The 18,768-nt window shown below is 44.8% G+C and overlaps 1 protein-coding gene across 1 annotated transcript in view; it reads left to right on the plus strand.

Annotated features, from left to right (window-relative positions):
• Positions 1-18,768, plus strand: part of COL24A1 (collagen type XXIV alpha 1 chain) — a 246,219-nt gene that overhangs the window by 212,373 nt on the left and 15,078 nt on the right. Inside the window, exons 48-53 of the mRNA XM_039484094.1 lie at positions 2,021-2,128; positions 3,802-3,909; positions 4,001-4,054; positions 5,502-5,564; positions 6,989-7,042; positions 9,011-9,046. Coding sequence (XP_039340028.1) covers positions 2,021-2,128; positions 3,802-3,909; positions 4,001-4,054; positions 5,502-5,564; positions 6,989-7,042; positions 9,011-9,046 — 423 coding nt within the window. The remainder of the gene's footprint in view (positions 1-2,020; positions 2,129-3,801; positions 3,910-4,000; positions 4,055-5,501; positions 5,565-6,988; positions 7,043-9,010; positions 9,047-18,768) is intronic.

Raw genomic sequence — 18,768 nt, forward strand, 5'->3', positions numbered from 1 at the left:
TCAAAAAGCAGAAGGCAAATACAAAGAACACCAAATCTATTATTTTTACATAATCTCATTATTTTAAAGCCAATCACATGATTTTTGGTGAGCCTGATTCATGGTTTTTGAACACTTGGTGTTGGCAATACTGTGAAAGTGACTTGAAAGTGTCAGATTCACTCCTATTTAAAGTCTGTTTTTAGTCTATTTGTAGTGGATTAACACCCCTCGATCCCCAGGCAGGTGCAGTATAAACTCCTGGGGCCCTGCCCTAGTAAGGTGTTTCCAAACGTTAAATGATCTATTTCAAGTGTGATGAACTGCAAAAAAGTGATAGAAAGTAGTTAGATTTTTCTACAATTGTTTCAATTGTTCTATTCAAGAGTTAGAATATACATTAAAATTTTAAACCTAACCAGTGTCCCTTAAGTGACTTGATACAAGATGTCAGAACATAGAATCTCAGGGTTGGAAGGGACCTTAGGAGGTCATCTAGTCCAACCCCCTGCTCAAAGCAGGGCCAATTCCCAACTAAATCATCCCAGCCAGGGCTTTGTCAAGCCTGACCTTAAAAACCTCTAAGGAAGGAGATTCCACCACCTCCCTAGGTAACCCATTCCAGTGCTTCACCACCCTCCCAATGAAAAAGTTTTTCCTAATATCCAACCTAAACCTCCCCCACTGCAACTTGAGACCATTACTCCTTGTTCTGTCATCTGGTACCACTGAGAACAGTCTAGCTCCATCCTCTGGAACCCCCTTCAGGTAGTTGAAAGCAGCTACCAAATCACCTTCATTCTTCTCTTCTGCAGACTAAATAATCCCAGTTTCCTCAGCCTCTCCTCATAAATCATGTGCTCAGACCCCTAATCCTTTTTGTTGCCCTCCACTGGACTCTTTCCAATTTTTCCACATCCTTCTTGTAGTGTGGGGCCTAAAACTGGACACAGTACTCCAGATGAGGCCTCACCAATGCTGAATAGAGGGGAATGATCATGTCCCTCGATCTGCTGGCAGTGCCCCTACTTATACAGCCCAAAATGCCATTAGCCTTCTTGGCAACAAGGGCACACTGCTGACTCATATCCAACTTCTTGTCCACTGTAACCCCTAGGTCCTTTTCTGCAGAACTGCTGCCTAGCCACTCAGTCCCTAGTCTGTAGCCGTGCATGGGATTCTTCTGTCCTAAGTGCAGGACTTTGTACTTGTCCTTGTTGAACCTCATCATATTTCTTTTGGCCCAATCCTCTAATTTGTCTAGGTCCCTCTGTATCATATCCCTACCCTCCAGCGTATCTACCACTTCTCCCAGTTTTACTGTCATCTGCAAACTTGCTGTGGGTGCAGTCCATGCCATCCTCCAGATCATGAATGAAGATATTGAACAAAACTGGCCCCAGGACCAACCCTTGGAGCACTCCGCTTGATACTGGCTGCCAAACTAGACATCAAGCTGTTGATCACTACCCATTGAGCCCAATGATCTAGCCAGCTTTCTATCCACCTTATAGTCTTTTCATCCAGTCCATACTTCTTTAACTTGCTGGCAAGAATACTGTGGGAGACCGTATCAAAAGCTTTACTAAAGTCCAGGAATAACATGTCTACATCTTAGTATTCGAGCTAAGTGGCTCTCATAATTATTTAATTTTTGTTCTTTATATAGGAATTAGATACAGTGCTCCTGTCAGCAAATTTATGAATTATCTGCAAAAAAAACTAGAGTTTTCAGGTGCCTAAGTAGCCCCTGGAATCACAGTTAAAGTTGCCCCTCCTCCAAGACCGAAATGGCACCCCAGCACAAAATGTTGTTTTAATTACTAAGAACAAGTTTATTTATAGAGTAATCACAATATGTTTTACAGCTGTATACTATTGTCTAGCTGTGTGTGCGCATATACAGAGATGTGGTATAAATATATACACAAATATATAAAAAGTGTTGGCTGAACATTAAAGTGTGTGCCTATTTTAGTGTGCAACAGAAATGCTGCCAATGGCTGTTCTGATTGTAATCAGTTGTTCTTGTCTTGTTAAGGGCAATAAAGGAAGCCCAGGAATAGCAGGGCTGGCAGGGTATCCTGGAACTCGGGGAGCAAAGGGATTGCCGGGCATGCCAGGTATCAGTGGAGAACCAGGACTAAAGGTACTGTGAATGATATTTTGTTATGCTTGTCAGATCCAGTATTGTTGACATTCCTTAATCTTCATCTTAATCTCCTAGCTGTGACAGATCATGGGACAACAAAACACTTTTTAATAACACTAATGTTAATATCAAACGCACATTTGAAATGTAAGACTGCAGACTGCATATTTTTTCTTGTTTCTCACATTTTATAAAAACAGAGCAAATTAATCTGGCTTTGGAGCATCAGTTCCCATCCATCAGCATTTTACTTCCAACACCAAGAACCAATCAAAATTCATCTATCTGGCCCCATGCTAATACAAGTTTTAGAGCCAAATCCTTTAGTCTTACTGAGGCAAACTTTCCCTGACTGGACATGGGAGTTTTGCTGGAGTACGTCCTGCATGATTTGTCCTGTGAAGCAATCCATTAGCTCCATTTTCCAGGCAATTCCAGATACCATATTAGCATGTTTTGATCCATCTACTAATGTGAAACTGACTAGAAGTAAAGTGAAGCCAGTGCCGTAGGCAGCAGAGAGTGGAAACAGAAGTCATTTTCAGGATTTGGAGTGGAATGCTTGATTTAAACTGATGATTTCTAGAAAGTCCATTTTTCTCCACATGATTTTACTGGTAAACCATTTTTAAAAACAAAAAGGTTTTATTTAGAAAGTATGAAGACATTTTCTGATCTCTCTGTTATCTTTCCATGACTATACTTTGGAACTAACTATTCTAGTCACTACTAATTATGTGTATTATGATAGTGCTGAAAGGCCCCAATCGGGATTGGGTCTCTTTTGTCCTAGGTCAGTATCAGACTGTGGCTTTGTCTACACTGGAACCTGAAAATCATTCACAGATGTGAAAAAACACCCCTTCCCCAAATGACAAAAGCTTTGCTGACAAAAAGTGCCGGTGTGACTAGCGCTTTGTCGGCAGGAGAGTTCTTTTGCCAACAAAGCTACCGCCGCTCGTTGGGAGTGGAAGTTTTTTGTTGATGGGAGAACTCTCTCCTGCCCAGGGCTGGCTTCAGACACCAGCGAAGGAAGCAGGTGCCTGGTGCGGGCAATAGAAAGGGGCGACAATCTGTCCATTCTTGGGGTGGCATGTCCAGGTCTTCGGCGGCAATTCAGCAGTGGGTCCTTCACTCCCTCTCTTCCTCTTCGGCGGCACTTCAGCGGCAGCTCAATCGGTTTTGTTTTTTTTCTTTGCTGCTTGGGGTGGCAAAAAAGCTGGAGCTGCCCTGCTCCTACCAATAAACAGATGCTACGCTGCGTGCCTTTTAGCGGCACAGCTGTAGTGGCACCCCTGTGTCACTAAAACATGCGTAGTGTAGACATAGCCAGTTCCTGCCCTGAAGAGCTGACATTCAGGGAACAGACAATGGGAGAGGAGAGGGATACAACTCACCGGCAAAGTTGTCAGGGTGATGTTTTGTGTCCCCAAGTCAAACAACAATCAAGCAATGTTTGTATTTTAGTGAAAGGAATAATTACTGGAAAATATTCCTGGAGGAAAAGTAGTGAAATACTGTACAACTGTTCGAAATAGATAGTGAAAAAGTTTGTTGCTGTAAGCTGTTTAGCTAAATAATTCTTTTCTGACACACTTTCATTGAGGAGTTAATCTTATAGCTGTTCTGTTGCAATGATAAGGAAAGATGCATTATCGGTCTCTCCACAGGGTGAGCGAGGGCTTCAGGGTCATCCAGGAAAACAAGGTAAAAGAGGCCATCCTGGGGTACAAGGGGATCAAGGCCCACCAGGAGATCCTGGATTGAAAGGGAAAACTGTACGTATCTACCACGGATGACACAAAACAATATTCTAACAATTCAGTCAGCAACATGGAATAATAACCAACATGCCTGCTAATATTACAGGGAGAATTTGGAGATCAAGGTTTGATGGGGTTTCAAGGATTCCCAGGTCCAAAAGTATGTATGCATCTTTTTTTTTCTTTTTAATTAGAGTTTAAGCCATTTCCAAAGAAAGATGGGGCAATTTTTAATTGGTTTTAGCAATAATTGGTTTTAAATGTATCCAGAACTATTGGACTGTTGCAGACATCAAGCTATGTATCACAGATCTAAAGCAGAGATCAAAAAGTAGGATTACCCCTTTTTGACCTGAGTAATTAGCCAAAGTTCAGGGTGCTGTGGGTTATTTCTGTTAGGAGGAGAAACTGATGATGCAGTCAGGTATCTGTGAGGAAATAATGTTTATTTACAAAGACTGTACAAAGTCCTCATTCCCTGAATACAGGCGGAATCAAACTATGGAGGAGAGTTTCTTTGCTCACAGCTCCAAGCCCCTTTCAGCCAGCACTCAGCCCAAAAGCTCTCACTCTCTCTGGGCTTTTCTCGGGGCTTCGCTCTTGGTGCTTGTCCAGGCTGTGTCTGGCTTTTTCCACTTTCTCTTGGTATGTCTACACTGCAATTAGACACTTGTGACTGGCCCGTGCCAGCTGAATCGGGCTAAGAGGCTCAGGCTAAGAGGCTGTTTTATTCCTGTATAGATGTTCAGGCTACAGAATAAGCTCTGGGACTCTAGAGCCCAGGCTGCAGACTGAGCCTCACATCTACACCACAATTAAACATCCCCTTAACCTGAGCTCCACGAGCCTGATTTAGCCGGCACAGGCCAGCTGGAGGCTTTTAATTGCACTCTGTGTCTATTTCGATGGTGTTTCTCCTGCTTCTCTTTCTGTCATGCACACACCTCTGTTACAATACCCACCCAAGCCCCTCTCCTACATAGTGTCAAATTTCTTTGAATTTGTTTTGAGTGTTGTCAGATACCTGTGTTTGGGGTGGAGGCCTCTACTATTTCAAAAAGGAACTTAACTGTTTCTTACAGCTATCTTAAATAAAAGGCACCAGTTACATCCCCCAGCTTCCATGAGTTTTAGCCTAACCCAGAACAGTAATATTCTGAGCCCTGGTCTACACTACCACCTTCTGTGAACATAACTACATTATAACTACAGAAAATCCACACCTGAGTGACGTAGTTAGACCAACCTAACCCCCAGCGCTATGTCAGCAGGAGGACTTCTCCCATTGCCATAGCTAACACCTCTCAGGGAGGTGGAGTACCTATGCCAATGGGAGAAGCTCTCCCATCGGCATAGGCAGCATCTTCACTAAGTGCTACAACCGTGCTGCTGCCACCACTGCAACACTGTAAGTGTAGATAAGCCCGGAGTCAGTTTGTTTCATGTTTTCACTTTGATTGCTCTTAGCAAGTATCATGCTTCCACTTTCTATATTGTTCTTTCTGAGAAAAATAATTGCTTACGTACAGTAGTTTTGGCTGAGATAGTGGCTAGATTTTAATCTGTCAGATGGTCAGGTGATTTAAGCTTTTTCTTTTTCTTTTTAGGGTCCTGATGGGGACATTGGTTTAGTTGGAATTCTGGGTCCTAAAGGACCTACAGGCCAAATTGTAAGTATTATATGTAATTCTACAAAATAATTCTCACAATACTGTTTAGTTGGTGCACCTTCATTTTCTATAGCCTTTTCAGTAGAGCTCTGTAATCAGACTGAATGAGCCGAAGAACTCCCTTTTTTTCATAGCAAGCCAGAACATTTAGTCAAAATCCCACCTCTGAGCAGCTAAAAAGGGCCAAACTCTGCCTCTGAAGGGCAAATTTGGCCCCTGGGAATAGTTAATTCAAATGTCACATTTAGGAATTATTCCTTTTAAATGAAGAGTAACTAAACTGAATTATCTGATTGTGTCCGACCTGTGACAGCTTTTCACATTGTAATTTTCTCTCCTGTTACTCATCCAGAGATCTGGAGGCACTGCTGGAATTTATCAATAGTGATATTTGAGGGAGGGAATATTTTTCCATCTCACAATCTGGGGTGATAGCCAGGTTGCATCTCTGCAAATCACATTGTAAAATGCTCTATTCTTCACTGCCAATGACAGGGTCTTGGCTATTGTGATATGTGCCCTGACATCACTTCTGAGAGAGTTTGATTAGCTGGCGTCTGAGATAACCAGCTTGAGAGACTTATTTTTATAGCTGTTTTCTCTTCCTGATCATCGGTGTACAAGAAAGACAATGGTTCTGAGCTATTTGCCCAAAAGGAGCTTTATCATTTACCAGAATGAAACAGGAAAATACCTCTGTCAGCAGTGTTTAGTAGTTGTCTTATATGATTACTTGTGGGTAGCAATATACCTCAGGATGTGACTGACGGTAGCTCAAAACAAGGAATATTTGGCTTTTGGGTAAACAAAAGACTTCATTTACCATTGCTTTTAGTGCTCTGACTTTCATAGCCATATAAGGGCTCTCCAAACACACACACATAATTACTGATTATTAAAATAATTATCTGGTTCATTGCCTGTTGATAGTCTTCAGAAAGCCAGCATTGACATGGCACTTTGAATATATATGGCATCCTGTGTTGCTTCATTACTATGCTGTTCAGAGGCGGCTCTAGGCATTTTGCTGCCCCAAGCACGGCAGGCAGGCTGCCTTCGGCAGCTTGCCTACGGAGGGTCCGCTAGTCCCGCGGCTTCAGTCCGCCGAAGCTGCGGGACCAGCGGACTCTCCGCAAGCAAGCCACCAAAGGCAGCCTGCCTGCCGCCCTCGTGGCGACCGGCAGAGCGCCCCCAGTGGCTTGCCGCCCCAAGCACGCGCTTGGCGTGCTGGTGCCTGGAGCCGCCCTTGATGCTGTTGAAAGTTTTAGGCCTATAATTATGCATGGAGGCATAGAATGGTGTTATTAAATATAAATACAGTTATTTGAAGACTGAGCAATCTTAAAACAGAGTATGTGGTTTTCCTGGGATTTTCTTCATGTTGAAATCATGCTTAGCTAGTAAATTCCTTTGTTTGTTTACAGGGATACACTGGCCCTGTTGGTCAAGAAGGCATAATAGGCCCAACAGGCAAACCTGTAAGTTCAAGTCCTTAGGTTTCCCTTTACCTTTCACATGATTTGTTAGGATGTTCTTTCATCCATGTGTTTAATTATGTCTTAATAGAAGATGTTTACAACTTGAACAGTAACTAGCAAGACTATTTTCATATTACACCACAAGCTACTGTATGTGACTGTAATATAAGTAGAGCAAACTAAAAGATGGCAAGTGTCACTGGAGTGAACCAGTTCTCTTCTTGACAATGCAGTATGCATAGGGTGAGAGTCCCGGCGGCTCCTCTAATTGGCTCAGCACAGATTCTGTAACCCACAGGCAGGAGGTGCCGTAGTGGCTTCAATCCATCTTTGTATTCTCCCAATCTTGGAGAGGACCTATCATAATAGAGGCAGCCTGGGGGCCTGTGTAAATTAAGGCAGCCTGCTTTGGTCGTCCTCTGGCCCATAGCGCTGCCTAGAATCTCTGCGCTGCTGTGGCCCTACCCCCATCCACTTCTTCCTGCCCCTAGCGCCGTCTCCAGCACATACTCCATGCCAGGGCTTGCAAAGGGGTCCTGGGGAGGCAGCCTTATGCAGTTTCTGTGCTGGAGAATCCTCTCCTGGCCAGATATGAGGCTTTTAGGACCCCTTTACACCCTCTTGTGGCACAAAGGGGCAGGAGCAGGAGTGAGGATCTCACCTGATATCTCTATGGCCTGGTCTACACTAGGCGGGGGGTTCGAACTAAGGTACGCAAGTTCAGCTATGCGAATAGCGTAGCTGAACTCGAAGTACCTTAGTTCGAAGCACAAGTACCTTAGTTCGAAGCACAAGTACCCGTCCTCACGGCGCGGGATCGACGTCCGCGGCTCCCCCGTCGACTCCGCCACCGCCGTTCGCGGTGGTGGAGTTCCAGAGTCGACGGGAGCGCGTTCGGAGTTCGATATATCGCGTCTAGATGAGACGCGATATATCGAACTCCGAGAAGTCGATCGCTACCCGCCGACCCGGGCGGGTAGTATGGACGTACCCTATGAAGTTGGAATACAGAGCAGCAAAATAATGTTAATGTACAGTAGTTAATATTTAGTATTTGTAACATGTACGGAACTGGAGTGAAGAAAGAGAAGGGAAGTAGGAATAGATCATTCTTGCCCCTTGTTGGGAAAAAGGGCCACACCAGCAAAGTACAATATTTGCTTTCCTTTTTTTTCCCCAACAAAAGGAAAGATGACAACTCTTACTCTAAAATGTTTCTCCACAATTGTGTACTTGTATGAAGATTGTTAATGTGCTTCATACAAAGCCAGACAACCTATCATTGTAATAAATAAAAAGGTTTAGCTCTGACTCATTTTCAAACATCAAGATCCAAAATTCGATGCACATCAGATTAATTGCTAGATTAACATTTTAGATTAACAATGCAAAACTGGCCAAGAACATAATATAGGCAAAGAAGAGATGGCTAATCTACCTGTAGTTGGGAATTAATAATGATCATTTATATCTTTGATGACAGCAGTAAAAGCAGATGTGGAAATACCCATAGAATGTGGTGTGGAATTAAATGGATTTTCTCACTTGCAGATAGTATATAGTTTAATTCGCAGCATTATGATGGCTTAAGCACGGAAGCCCCATGATGATGGTTTAAGCATGTTGCAAGAGTTAGCTAAACAAACAGCTAAACAGGGCAAAACTGACTAAAAGAGAAATAATATTAACCATTTTCAGAAAGAGCAAAACATGGAATTACAACTGACAAGATAAAAAAACAAAATATAGAAATCGCAGGTCATGGTCATGTAACTCCTGGTCTAGTCTATAATCTATGTATCTATAGTACAAACTGTGGCCCCAGTCCTGCAACATTTGTACACATGAGGCAATTAATATTAAAAGGACTGCTGATGTGAGTATGTAACTCATGTGTATATGTTTTTGCAGGTTGAGGTCCTAAAATATTACAAAGTGCACTGGATTAACAGTCTCTATTTTTTTCAGGGATCCAGGGGTGAAAAAGGCTCCAGGGGTGAAATTGTAAGTCTAAACATCGTTTGTATATTTATTTTTTGGCTGTGTCTTGACATGAGAGTACTGTGACAGCAGCACTCCCTGATGTTCCCACCGTGCTCCCAACTAGAGTTGGGCAGGAAACTGTATTCCCGTCCTGGGGAAAATTTAGAGATTTTAAAACATTTTCACATCCTGAATTGGGATGAAATGTCAAAATCTCTAAGATTTTTTGTGAACCAGCAATCCAAAATTACATTCAGCTCAGGTCCATTGAAACTTTTCATTTCAGTATTTTTGAAACACTTTGTTCTGATTTTTACCTTTTAAAACATTTTTCTTATTATAAATTAACTTAAATTTCAAAACAAAAAATCTCAACTTTTCATTTAAAAAATGTTGAAACAGGATGTTCTGATGATTTCAAACCATTTTGTCAATGGTTTGAAATAGGAAATTCACTGACACTTTCCCCCCAAAAAGTTTCAGTTTCAATGAATCTGCATTTTTGATGGAAAAATGTTTTATCAGAAAATTCGTGACCAGTTCTACTCCCAACTGCTCAGTGGCTGGCTGTGATGCCTTTCCATTAGTATAACAGCTGACTCATGTACTCCCCTCCCACTTGCATAAGTATGCTGCCCATGGACACAGACCTTGTTGACTCTGGTCATAAAATAATTGTATATTTAAAATGTATCCCAGTTAGGAATTGAACCTACAAGACCTCTTGTCACACTATTGCAGGGGTGGGCAAACTACAGCCCGTGGGCCTTGTCCGGCCCTCAAGATCGCACTGGGGAGCACGGTTGGGGGCTTGCCCTACTCCTGCAGTCAGCTAGGGAGCGGGGTCAGGGACTTGCCCCACTCCACGCGTGCCATGGCTCCGCGCAGCTCCCGGGAAGCCACCAGCATGTGCCCCCTCTGGCTCCTATGCATTGGGGCAGCCAGGGGGCTCCGCATGCTGCCCCTGCCCCAACTGCCGACTCTGCAGCTCCCATTGGCCAGGAACCGTGGCCAGTGTGAACTGCAGGGGCCGTGGGTGTGGACGGAGCAGCGCGCAGAGCCTCCTGGCCAGACCTCCATGTAGGAGCTGGAGGGGGGGACATGCCGCTGCTTCTGGGAGCTGCTTGGGGTAAGCGCCGCCCGGAGCCTGCACCTCTGACCTCCTCCCACACCCCAACCCCCTGCCCCAGCCCTGCTCCCCCTGCTGCCCTCCAAACCCCTCGGTCCCAGCCCGAAGCACCCTTCTGCACCCCAAACCCCTCATCCCCAGCCCAGAGCCCACATCCCCAGCCAAACCCTTACCCCCCCCAACCCAACCCCCTACCCGGAGCCACCTCCTGCACTCAGAACCCCTCAGCCCCAGCCTAGAGCCCCCTCCCCTGCACCCACCCTGAACCCCTCATTTCTGGCCCCACCCTGGAACCCGCACCTCCAGGCCAGAGCCCATACCTCCTGCCACACCTCAACCCCCTGCCTAAGCCCAGAGTTCCCTCCCATACTCTGAACCCCTCTGCTCCACGTGCAGCCCCCTCCTGCACCCCAAACCCCTCACTTCTTCCCCCCCCCAGACTCCGCACCTCCAGCTGGAGCCCCTCCAGTACCTGAACTCCTCATTTCTGGCCGCATCCCCAGCCGCAGCCCTCACCCCCTCCCGCACCCCAACCCCCAATTTCGTGAACATTTATGGCCTGACATACAATTTCCATACCCAGATGTGGCCCTCAGGCCAAAAAGTTTGCCCACCCCTGCTCTAGTAGCTGATACTGTAATCCCTGTACCACAGCACTATTGTGAATCAGATCCCTCTAGGTAATGTTACATAGAGATACAGGAATTCACCGGCTGTGTGAGTATATGCAAAAGCAGAGGTTGAGAGCATGCAGGCCAGCAACTGAACATATATGGACTGCTATAGTAGCAGCAGGCACTACTGAAGTGGTATATACATGATTAAGTCACTTTCCTCTTATTCTTCTCCTCCTTTTTCTTCATCATCATCTTATTATTATTTTACTTTAGCTGCCTTAATGTTATAAACGTCCAAAATATCTAACTAAGATGCACTGCATTGCATTGAACATACAAAAACACCAGCTGCAACAGATATCTGTGTGTGTGTGTGTGTGTGTGTGTGTGTGTGGTATAATATATATAAATTGCTATAATGATTTGGAATGCCCATGTTTTCCAATAACTAACCTATGTAATCTTATCCCTTTTACTCTCCCCTTCCCTCTCCTCTTCCCTCCTATTGTTTGTCATACTTGCTTGTTGTGTCTTGTCTTAAATTAGATAATAAGTTTTTTTGGTGTCTACTTGTGTGTTTGCAGTGACCTAGCACAATGGGACCCCAAGTCTGACCTAAACACTACAGTAACCGATATTTTAAAGCAATTTGGAACGTTGCTGAAGGAATGTGGGCTTTGTGCTTAGCTAGCTCAGAATATGTTGCTGTTCGTTTTCTGAAACGATCCTTTTTTATTTTAATTCCTATCTGAGGGACAGAACAAATACCACAGTGCTCATTTAAGACTATTCCCTAGATATTTAACTCTCATTTCCATTCCTCTGGTTTAGGATCTGCCCCTCCCACCCCCCCAGATGCCCTCTGTCTGGGCAGTGTGGAGCTAAAAGTGCCCTTGCATTTTGAAACCAATGCAAATGCTTATTCATCTAGAAACACTGGTTTCTATTATCTGTACTGGCATTTTATACTCAATTCCTTTCTTAATGTACTCATCTCATGAGACTGTCTTTCCAGAAGAGGAAGGTATAATTCTAAAGCATGTGCAGTGATATTAGTTTAAAGGCAAGTGTGAGATTAACCTGAGGGACATGAACAAGTGGTCATTAATTCCAGAAGTTGTGGGTTTGATTTCTCCCAGATCTAGATACCCCTCAGTAGATACTTGGAATTCCAAAATAATTACAGAAGTAATTTCTGTTCCTCTTGACCCAACATTGACTGGGACTCACAGAGACATTCTTTGAGGACAATGAATGGGCCTGATTTTCTAATGGCTCACTGATTTAAAATGCTACCAAATCTGAATTTTTCACTCATGCTGATGGAAGTGTTTCTATACCTACTGTGCATTCACTTTGCACAGATAAAAATGGCTCCACAAGATGAAAAGCAGAGGAGAATTAGGCCCATTATTTTTTTAACCAACAGAAGTAACCTGTATGGAACTTCATATAATTTCACCCCTGCCCTCCCTCATAATTTACGTGGTTGACAGTGGATTTTTTTTTCAAGTTCTCCAAGGTTTAAAGCAGGGGTCGGCAACCTTTCAGAAGGAATGTGCCGAGTCTTCATTTATTTACTCTGATTTAAGGTTTTGCGTGCCAGTAATACATTTTAACTTTTTTAGAAGGTCTCTTTCTATAAGTCTATAATATATAACTAAACTATTGTTGTATATAAAGTAAAGAAGGTTTTTAAAATGTTTAAGAAGCTTCATTTAAAATTAAATAAAATGCAGAGCCCCCCGGACCGATGGCCAGGACCCAGGCAGCGTGAGTGCCACTGAAAATCAGCTTGCGTGCCCAGAGGTGAAAGTAAGCCGGTCCGGCCCGGTACGGTCCGGCATACCAGCAAGAGCCAGTACGCCGTGCTGGACCGCACCATCTTCCACAGCCGGGATTGAGCAGCCCAGAGCCCTTTCAATCCCCACCACAGCTCAGATTTAAAGGGCTCAGAGCTCCCCGCCACTGCGGGCAGTCCAGAGTCCCTTGAATTCCGGCCGCAGCTGGGATTTAAAGGGCTCAGAGCTCCCCGCCACTGCGGGTAGCCCAGAGCCCTTTGAATCCTGGCTGCAGCTGGGATTTAAAGGGCTCAGAGCTCCCTGCCACTGCGGGCAGCCCAATGCCCACTGAATCCCGGCCATGGCTGGGATTTAAAGGGCTCAGAGTTCCCCGTGGCTGCAGGCAGCCCAGAGCCCTTTGAATCCCAGCTGTGGCTGGGATTTAAAGGGCTCAGAGCTTCCTGGGGCTGCAGGCAGCCCAGAGCCCTTTGAATTCTGGCCGCGGCTCTGACAGCTGGGCTGGTGCCAGGATTTAAAGGGCTCGGGGCTCCCCTCAGTGGCAGGAGCTCTGGGCCCTTTAAATCCCTGCCCCAGCCCTCCAAAGCTCGGGGTTTCCCCCCGGCAGCCGGAGCCCCGGGCCCTTTAATTTGCCCCTGAGCCTGGGGGGCTCCCAGCCACCTCTTCAGCTGGGAGCCCCTGGTTGATTTAAAGGCCCTGGGTCTCCCAGCCACAGCTGGTGCCCCAGGGCCTTTAAATCTTGAAAGGCCACGCCCCTTCTGGATGAGGCCACGCCCCCCTCAGGACTCTGGCAGTACTGGTAAGTCCTGTAAGTTACTTTCACCCCTGTGCGTGCTGCCTTTGGCACACGTGCCTTAGGTTGCCTACCCCTGGTTTAAATAAATGCAAAGCATTACAAACTCACAGTAGCATCCTGTGCTTTTCCTAGTTTGAATTATAAAATGGATGGCTCTCAATATTTTATAGCACCCAAAAAGTATAGCTCTTAATAAAAGACAGTCTGCACCTCAAGGAGCTGCCAGTGTAAATGTTAGATGTGATATAATGAGTCATGGTAAGAAACAGCAGGAGGGGACTGGGAAGATGGAGGGTGAAGGCTATAGCAATACAGTCACTTGGATCTTCAGTCTGTATATATGCAGTTCTTGGTGGTTCTATACATTTTGTTTTGTTTTCCTTTTATAAAAAAATATTTCAGGTGGTGTTAATGGCTCCCTTGCTGCAGGCATTGCAGAAGAATTGAATTTTCAGTAGGGATTTAAATGAGGAGAGAGTATTGGCAGACATGAGGAGGGGGTTTCATGTGTAAGAGGCAGTATGAACAAAGGTGTCTCACCTCTTTGGCATTGTTAGTTATTCACCGTAACAATAAATTAGCAGATTATACCACCTTTTATGGAATTGCTCTCTAATATTCACTACTGGAGTTAATACCTTCTACAACTTTGTGAGCACAATCATCAGCCACACCTACTAAGCAATGAGCACAACTGGGATAGAGTTCACCTGAAAAGGAGACATTTGCACCTTCCCAAAGCTGGAGCCACTTCTATCTACATGGTTCTCTTGCTAACATATGTTAGAGCAGCTTGAGGCTGCTCTAAACCAGTGGTTCTCAAACTTGGGCCGCCGCTTGTTCAGGGAAAGCCCCTGGCGGGCCAGGCCAGTTTGTTTACCTGCCATGTCCGCAGGTTCGGCCGATCGTGGCTCCCACTGGCCGCGGTTCACCATTCCAGGCCAATGGGGGCTGCAGGAAGCGGCGCAAGCCGAGGGACGTGCTGGCTGCTGCTTCCCGCCGCCCTCATTGGCCTGGAGAGGTGAACCATGGCCAGTGGCAGCCACGATTGGCCAAACCTGCAGATGCGGTAGGTAAACAAACCGGCCGGGCCCGTCAGAGGCTTTCCGTGAACAAGCGGCGGCCCAAGTTTGAGAACCACTGCTCTAAATTATACTGTCTCACCATGGCCTCTAAGAGCCCAATGTACTAACTGGAAATTGCAAAAACACAGTGGAACCCTGGCCATGACGGTTTCCTTCAAGTCACATCCCCTATTCCCAAGTATGATAATTTTCCTCCACCCGCTCCCTGTTACACAGCAGTGCAGTCTGGATCTGGGCCCATATGTCTTTAGGGTGGGATTTTCCAAAGAGCTCAGTGTTGGCCTAATTCTGCTGCTACTGAAGCTAAGCCAGTGCTAAGAACTCTTGAAAATCCCAGCCTAAAAGTAAGAAGCAGACACACATTTTTAAACAGTCATAAGTCCTTGAGTTATATCAGTGGCTCCTTCCAATTAACATAACCATGTATTCTACTTTGTGCAGCCCATCTATAGTGTAAGCAAGGGGTGGGCAAACTTTTTGGCCCGAGGGCCACATCTGGGTATGGAAATTGTATGGCAGGCCATGAATGCTCACAAAATTGGGGGGTTGGATGCAGGAGGGGGTGAGGGCTCTGGCTGGGGGTGCGGGCTCTGGAATGGGGCCAGAAATGAGGAGTTCAGGGTGTGGGAGGGGGCTCTGGACTGGGGAAGGGGGTGAGGGCTCTGGCTGGGGGTGCAGGCTCTGGGGTGGGGCTGGGGATGAAAGGTTGGGGGTGCAAGAGGGTGCTCTGGACTGGGACTGAGGGGTTTGGAGGGCGGGAGGGGGATCAGGACTGGGGAAGGGGGTTGGGGGGCAGAAGAGGATCAGAGGTGCAGGCTTCAGGCAGCGCTTACCTCAAGCAGATCCAAGAAGCAGCACCATGTCCCCGCTCTGACTCCTACGCAGAGACATGGCCAGGCAGCTCTGCGCGCTGTTCCTGGCCAATGGGAGCTGTTGGGGCAGCACTTCGGGCTGGGGCAGTGTGCGGAGCCCCCTGGCTGCCCCTACACGTAGGAGCTGGAGGGGGATATGCCACTGCTTCCAGATGCCGCATGCTTCCTAGCTGGAGCTCGAGGGCCGGATTAAAATGTCTGGAGAGCCAGATGTGGCCCCTGGGCCATAGTTTGCCCACCCCTGGTCTAAGCATAGGTCACTGAAGTTATTACCATTCTTGTGCAACTCAGCATGGTACTTTTCTACAGTATAATACTTTCTCTAATTTATGCCTCTGAATTACCTATACATCAATAAAATGCCAACCAAAATTGCTTTTAGGGCTGCAGACAGATTGTTCATGATCTAATATAAATAGCGTTGTCCTTAGAGGATGAAGTTCACGCCAGGGCGGAGGCCTGCACAAGGGTTCCCATGCGTTTGAAGCCCCACATTAAGGAGCTTCTGAATCCTCTGCATTGAGTGAATTTCATCCTGAAGGTTTCATTTATGAGATTTGACCATGGTTAATGGGGGTAAGAAGAGCGTGTCAGGAAAACAGATCTACCAAAGGGAATATTGAAGATAAAGCAACAAAGCTTCCGGTTTGGTCTACACTAGACATTTATGTCAGTATAACTACTTCACTCAGGGATTTTCTCCTAACTCCTGGTGTAGACAGTGCTATGTCCACGGGAGATCTTCTCTCATCAACATACCTACTGCCTCTTTAGGGAGTCCTCCTGTCCATGTCTGTAGCGTCTTTGCTGAAGCACTGGAGCGGCACAGCTGCAGTGTTGTAAGTGTAGACCTGCCCTAACTCTTCTGTCCTTTCCCCAGCTAACTCAGAAACTGGTTTCATATGCTGGGCCAGGTCTTCAGCTAATGTAAGCCAGTGAAGCTCCATTGACTTCAATAGAACTATATCCATCTACAGCAGCTGAGGATTTGGCTCATAATTTTTTGCTTTTTAGCCTTCAACAGCAGTCCATCTTTGTATCTAAATAGGGAGCCTGACTTGAAGTTGCAGATACACTTTGTTGGACTGAACCCTACTCTTGTATTTGCAGCAAACATTTTCTTTTCAAATGAAGAGATTCTTACCCCTTGCAAACATTCACAACTGAGTTTCATTTTCCCACCAAACATTTGCTTAAAGGTCAAAAACACCCCTCAGAATATTCATAATTTCAATCAGCAGCACTGCCCATGCTGAATGAGAAGATAGTGAATATTGTGCATTATTTTCTTCAGCTGATGATTTCTGCCTGTCATAGAGTCATAGATTCTGAGGCTAGAAAAGGGACTGTTGTGATCATCTAGTCTGACCTCCTGGATAACACAGACCATAGAACTTTCCCAAAATAATTCCTTTGGAACTAGAACTTGTCTTTTTAAAAAACATTCAATCTTGATTTTAAAATTTTCAGTGATGGAGAATCCATCACAACCCTTGGTAAATTGTTCCAGTGGTTAATTAACATAAGAACATAAGAACGGCCATACTGGGTCAGACCAAAGGTCCATCTAACTCAATATCCTGTCTTCCGACAGTGGGCAATGCCAGGTGCCCCAGAGGGAATGAACAGAACAGGTAATCATCAAATGATCCATCCCCCGTCACCCATTCCCAGCTTCTGGCAAACAGAGGCAAGGGACACCATCTGTGCCCATCCTGGCTAATAGCCATTGATGGACCTATCCTCCATGAATTTATCTAATTCTTTTTTAACCGTGTTATAGTCTTGGCCTTCACAACATCCTCTGGCAAAGAGTTCCACAGGCTAACTGTGCATTGTGTGAAGAAATACTTCCTTTTGTTTGTTTTAAACCTGCTGCCTATTTCATTTGGTGACTCCTAGTTTATGAGAAGGAGTAAATAATACTTCCTTATTTACTTTCTCCTCACTGTTAAAAATTTACAATTTATTTCCAGTCTGAATTTGTCTAGCTTCAACTACCAGCCATTGGATCTTGTTATATATACCTTTGCCTGCTAAACTGAAAAGCCCATTAGTAAATATTTTTCTCCATGTAGGTACTAATAGACTGTAATCAAGTCACCCAGTGACCGTCTCTTTGTTAAGCTAAATACATTAAACTCCTTGAGTCTATCACTATAAGGCATGAACATCTTTCCTGAATTGTTGGCACCAGAACCAGACACAGCAGCAGTCTCATCAGGCCAAACACAGAAGATATATATAATCTCTCTGTTCCTACTCAAGACTCCCATTTGTGCATCCAAGGATCACATTATTAGCCCTTCCTGAGGCAAAAATCTGTCTGGGGATTGGTCCTGCTTTGAGCAAGGGGTTGGACTAGATGACCTCCTGAGGTCCCTTCCAACCCTGATATTCTCTGATTCTCTATTGTCTTCAATAAAATGGGACATAAAAACATGTAAAGGGTGATTCTTCTCACTTACACCAGTGTAACCCAGGAAGAATTCCGCTCCAGTCAGCATTGTTACACTGGCATAAAGGTGATGGAAGTGAGATGATGATCAAAACCATATGTCCTGATTTTCGTAAAGGCTGAGCACCCACAACTCTCTTTAGGTCAAACAGGAGTTATGAGTGCTCAGCACCTCTAAAAATCAGGCCTACTGTGTTTACGGTCCTGATCCTGCAAACACTTCTGTGCATGCTTAACTGTAAGCATGTAAGTAGTGCTGTTGTCACTGATTGCTCATGTTTAAAGTTAAGCACATACATAAATGTTTGTAGGATCAGAATTTTTAGGTATCAAAGAGAAAAGGATGGAGTTCAGGCCTTTGACCTTTTGCGCTAGCAGTCAAATTAAGGGCTTGAAAGGATTAAAGGATACACTAAAAATAATTCATTTTATTCTTTGTTTTTGGTATTAAGGAACTGGAATTATACTTTTCTCACTCCTTTACTTATCCTTTGATCACATTAGCATTTAAGTAGATTCATAAAGCTAATCCTGTACGTTCCAGGGGAATATTCTGCAATTAACTTAATCCATAAAATGTGCAATTTAACCTTCTACTGCAGCTCTGTGGCAGAAAGGAGCATTTATAATGTTTCTACAGAATTTCCAACATACTATTTGCAATTTTGTTATGTTTAAAAGGCTTGTAAAAGTAATTTATGTAGATCCTTGAAGTTTTAAAGCATTTAAGAAATGTAATATGCCCAAGGGGGGTTGCCCCAGGTAGCAGTTGGCTGCCAATTTACCTTTTCATATGGGATTTGATTAGCAAGGAAATAGTGGATCAAGGCAGATTGAGTCATATCACCTCTTTATAGAACAGTTTAAATTCATCAGAACAATACAACTGTCAATAAAATCCCTCTCTATAAATCTCACATGTCTTAAAATAGTTCCACAGACATACAGTTGTGGTGCATACACCAAAAATATAGAATCTTTCAGCTA

This window comes from Mauremys reevesii, linkage group 8 (assembly GCF_016161935.1).
Source record: "Mauremys reevesii isolate NIE-2019 linkage group 8, ASM1616193v1, whole genome shotgun sequence".
NCBI lineage: Eukaryota > Metazoa > Chordata > Testudines > Geoemydidae > Mauremys > Mauremys reevesii.